The sequence below is a fragment of the Austrofundulus limnaeus genome, unplaced genomic scaffold (genome assembly GCF_001266775.1).
Source record: "Austrofundulus limnaeus strain Quisiro unplaced genomic scaffold, Austrofundulus_limnaeus-1.0 Scaffold1337, whole genome shotgun sequence".
Classification (NCBI taxonomy): Eukaryota; Metazoa; Chordata; class Actinopteri; order Cyprinodontiformes; family Rivulidae; genus Austrofundulus; species Austrofundulus limnaeus.
Window position 1 is genome coordinate 33288 of NW_013953739.1, and position 4499 is coordinate 37786.

At 36.2% G+C, this 4499-nt stretch overlaps 1 protein-coding gene across 1 annotated transcript in view; it reads right to left on the minus strand.

The window, feature by feature from the left end:
• Positions 1–2205: 2205 nt before the first annotated feature.
• The window catches only part of LOC106535012 (amine oxidase [flavin-containing]), a gene marked incomplete at its 5' end in the record, with an annotated part of 4709 nt that continues 2415 nt past the window's right edge, over positions 2206–4499 (minus strand). Inside the window, 1 exon segment of the mRNA XM_014031862.1 lies at positions 2206–2933. Within this exon segment, the coding sequence (XP_013887316.1) occupies positions 2775–2933 (159 nt within the window).

Genomic DNA, 4499 nt, shown 5'->3' on the forward strand with positions numbered 1-4499 from the left:
TCTATCTATCTATCTATCTATCTATCTATCTATCTATCTATCTATCTATCTATCTATCTATCTATCTATCTATCGAATAAAAAGACTGCTGTGGACCTGATCATGGATGAGAAAAATATTGGTTGCAGCAGATTTTCACAGTGAAACATTTTATTATCTTTCCAGAGCTCTTTTTTGACACTGCTTGATTTGTGTTGTAGATGCTCTTTGTTTGTGGGATGGTTGAAGTGACTGTCCACAATCTCATTACACTGCACAAGCACTGACCACTGAATCAAGCTCACAACCACAACTCTTCGACATTTCATGAAAAAGACTTTTCCTAGAATGGCTGAAAACTTTACCAGTGAGCTGGTTAATCTCAGTGGTGATGAGGAAAGGTGCAGGTAAAGTGACAAACTGTCAGAATCACACAGGCACTTGAGAAAATGACAGAACACTCAAATTTCTCTTAAGGCACAACAGATAAAAGACTTTTACAAACACCAACCAGTCTTTGGGACAAGAGTGGACATGCAGACCTGCACACACTGACAGCTTTCCTAACAAAACACATGCATGAAGATATGTTCAAAATACTGTTCTTCCATGAATATACTGTATCTCCAAAATCTATTTATGCCAAGTGTTTCTCCAATGACCAATGGCTAACATTTACATACAGCTTATGATGGTATACTCTGGGAGTTCTCCATAGCAGCATTTTGCTTTCCCATATTCTATTTCCTGTTTGATTCTTTAGTCTTTAACTACAGTAATAAGAACTGCAGCTTACTTACATCTTTTCTTAGTAGAATGCACTGAAATTGACTGTATTTATAGGCTTCTGGTTTTATTTTGTTACAACCCCCCCCACAAAAAAAACACACTTTTAGTTAATACTAACAATATTTGTAAAAAAAGAACAAATAATAGGCCATTTAATTAAAATAAAGTACAGTTAAGTGCTTTTGATATAAGAAATAACCCTGCAGATTAGCTTTGTACTATATCACTCAAATTACTAGTTTAATTAAACAAACTACTAGCATAATGTCTAAAATCATTCCCTACCAGATCATACTTTTCTTTGTGTCCTGTGAAAAACTACTGACATTATGATTAACTAATTCTAATGTTAATTAGACACAGGACCAGAAGCCGGATGTTGAAGCCACAAAGGGCAAGCGCCCCCTAGTGGCTGTATGTTCAAATATGCATTTTAAAAATACGTTTTGTTTTAATTAGTCAATAAAGTGTTTGTAAAAAGTGTCATAGTGTGACTGACAGTGTGAGCTGTGTGTGTGTGTGTGTGTGTGTGTGTGTGTGTGTGTGTGTGTGTGTGTGTGTAGGCAGGACATCTGTGAACATGTGTACCACCACAGCTAGTAGACAGTTAGCCGTTAGTTAGCAGGTAAGATGTGGCTTCTGCAGGTTGTACACAACTTGGAAGCTGAAAGAAACTATATTTTGTGCACAGCAATTTTCTACATAAACCTGAACATTTGCACACTGTGGACAAACTAAACATAAACCCACATTTTAGATCATTGAAATGTAAAAATGTTCAATAAAAAATACTAACTACTGTTTACTTAGAAAAAACTGACCACTGCTTCATGTTTCAAACAAAGCTCAGTCCGTTCACTTCTAATAAAAATGTTCAAAATGTTAATGCAGCACCAACGGCACAAAAATACAAAAACCATTTAGCTTGGCTAAAGATTGTCCCAGAACAATTGTAGCTTTTTACCGTTTAATGTTTTATTATTATTATTATTTTTCCCCCTCAGGTTTTGAAGGTACGGGAGGTTATTTTTAGCACATCGATAAAGTTGTTTGGTGACAGGAGGATCATAAAAGGGCAGGAAAGACAAAGAAGATCCACTGGTTGTTGGTTTTCTTACAGAAAGTGGCTGTGAGCTGTCACACAACAGGCTGCTACACAACGCTCTGTTTATCAAATCCACATGGATCAAAAGAGTTTTTAAAAACCTCCAWTCTGAAAAACTTTTTCCACATCCCAGTTTTTCTCACTCAAACCTCTGCACGTGTACGAGAGAAGCAAACACAGTAAAAGCTTTTTTWTCCAGGATAAAACTACAGATTTGTGTGYGAAAAATAGTTTGAATGAACTGAGCTTTTTGTTTCATTTCCATGTGGATTTCTTCTCTTTCATTTGATTTTTTCATGAGACGTGTTGACAGAAAACAAACAGGCCTAGCCTTATCCTTAACCATACCTCTGTAATTTTGTGAAGGAAAACAACACATCAAACAGCTACAGCTGCTTGGCCAGTTTAAATCAGCACCTAAAATCAGCAGAGGCGACACACACACATTCACAAACAACGACACACTCACATGTACATGCTCATCACAGTGTGTCCACCTGCATACAAATAAAGCTCACACAAAAGTACGACGACTTCGAAAGAAAAATGAATTTAAAGTGAATGTTATTGGCAACATATAGAGATTTACAATTTTTAGTCTTAGAAACATTTTTTCCTTCAGTGGTTTCACAATCTGACTTTTTGATTAAAAGCTGAAAATGTGTTTTTTTTCGTTCCTCTCAACAAACGTTTCATAAACTCAAAGCAGCTCGTCACTCTGTGAACACACTACAGACATTAAAAGTGCGTCACTGTTGTTGCACAAGTTCAACAGTCTTTTACAAAGCAGCTGTTTAAAATAAAACAAACAACTTATGTAGTTCACTTGAGACATAAAGAAGTGCATGAGTACAATTTGTGTTGACTTGTGTCTTGTTGAGAGGTGGATCAACAACATGGTTTAGCTCCGTTGAGGGAGGAGACCCTTCTTGTAGGCCAACAGGCCCGCTGCAGCAACAGCAGACACAACGGTGGAGACCCCCAGGAACTTCAGCAGACCACCGACTGAAGGTAAGTTCCTCTCCCAGAAGGTGGTGACAAATGGGCGTGCCTGGATTTCCTGCAGCGGGAAGAGAGAAGCAAATGTTGAGATTTGAATCATGATTCCAGACATATTCAGATTAGTTTGTTTCCACCTGTTAACAGACTGTAACACAAACTGTAACACAAACTGTAACACAAACTGTAACACAAACTGTAACACAGACTGTAACACAAACTGTAACACAAACTGTAACACAGACTGTAACACAGACTGTAACACAGAGTGTAACACAAACTGTAACACAAACTGTAACACAAACTGTAACACANGTGTGTGTGTGTGTGTGTGTGTGTGTGTGTGTGTGAGACATGGGAGCAGTGATCTGGTGGCATCTAGCTGTGAAGTTTCAGATAGCAAATAAATTGTGAGCATGCGTTTAAAAAATGGATCAGTATTTTGTTCAATGAACTTTTTAGTTTTTTGAGTTTGATTTGATTTGATTTATTTATTTAACAGGAAAAAAATATTAAAAATCAAGCCTGACTCAGCATAATTGCTGTTTTACAACAGTTTCCTGTTCTGCAGCACATAAAACACTCAGAATTACAGCATCACAATCACATAATTTTACACCATAGACACAAAGACAAACAAGCATACCAAATTTCAGGAAGGCAGCATTTGCAAAATAGGACGTCTAAATATGAGCACAACAAAAAGTGTCCAGCAGATGGCAGACAAGATTCTTAAAGGGCTGTAGTTTTGAAATGGACTTTATGTTTTGAGGAATGTCATTCCATGCTTTAGTATAAACATAGAAGAAAGACCGCTGGCCATAACAGTTTTTAAAAGTTGATAATATCAGTTTTCCTTTTGTAACAGATCTAGTTGAATGACCACTTCCAGAATTTGATTTGGGCAACAATGCACAGAGAGTTCCATAATGGGCACCTTGGAAGATCTGAAAATATAAATTRATACCACTATACAAAACATAATTCTGAAAAGTCAAGGTATCAGACAATGAAAGAACTGTACAGTGATGAGTCCAACCGGGAAGTTTTTTTTATGAATTTTGTAGGCCCTGTTGTAGAGCCTAACTATGGGTTCTAAGATTTCATTTGTTGTAAGAGACCAAACAGGTAAACAGTACGACATGGTTGAGAGTATAATGGYATGAAGATAGATATTTGAAACTGAAGATGTCAGATTGGATCTAATTTTTTGAATAAACGTATAATTTCTGTTTCAACTTAGTGGTTAAGACTTGTACATGATCACGATAAGTCAAATGAGAATCCAAAGTAATTCCAAGATATTTGTAGGTAGTGACAATATCAAGGGGTTTTGTTTAAAAAAGTGAGTTGATTTGTTATATTGAAATGTCTCCTGGGTGAGGAAAAACACATGCACACAGTTTTTTTAACATTAACTGACAAAATATTATCTTGAAGCCAACCATGAAATGTCTGAAGRTCTGCTTGTAACTGACTATTAATAGATTCAATATTGAAATCAGACAAAAAAGAACAGTATCATCAGCATACATTAAAATATTTGAATACTTCAATATTTTTGGAAGGTCATTTACCACTAAACATTAGATGTCGTTTGGATGTGCAGATCAGGTCTATATTGAGT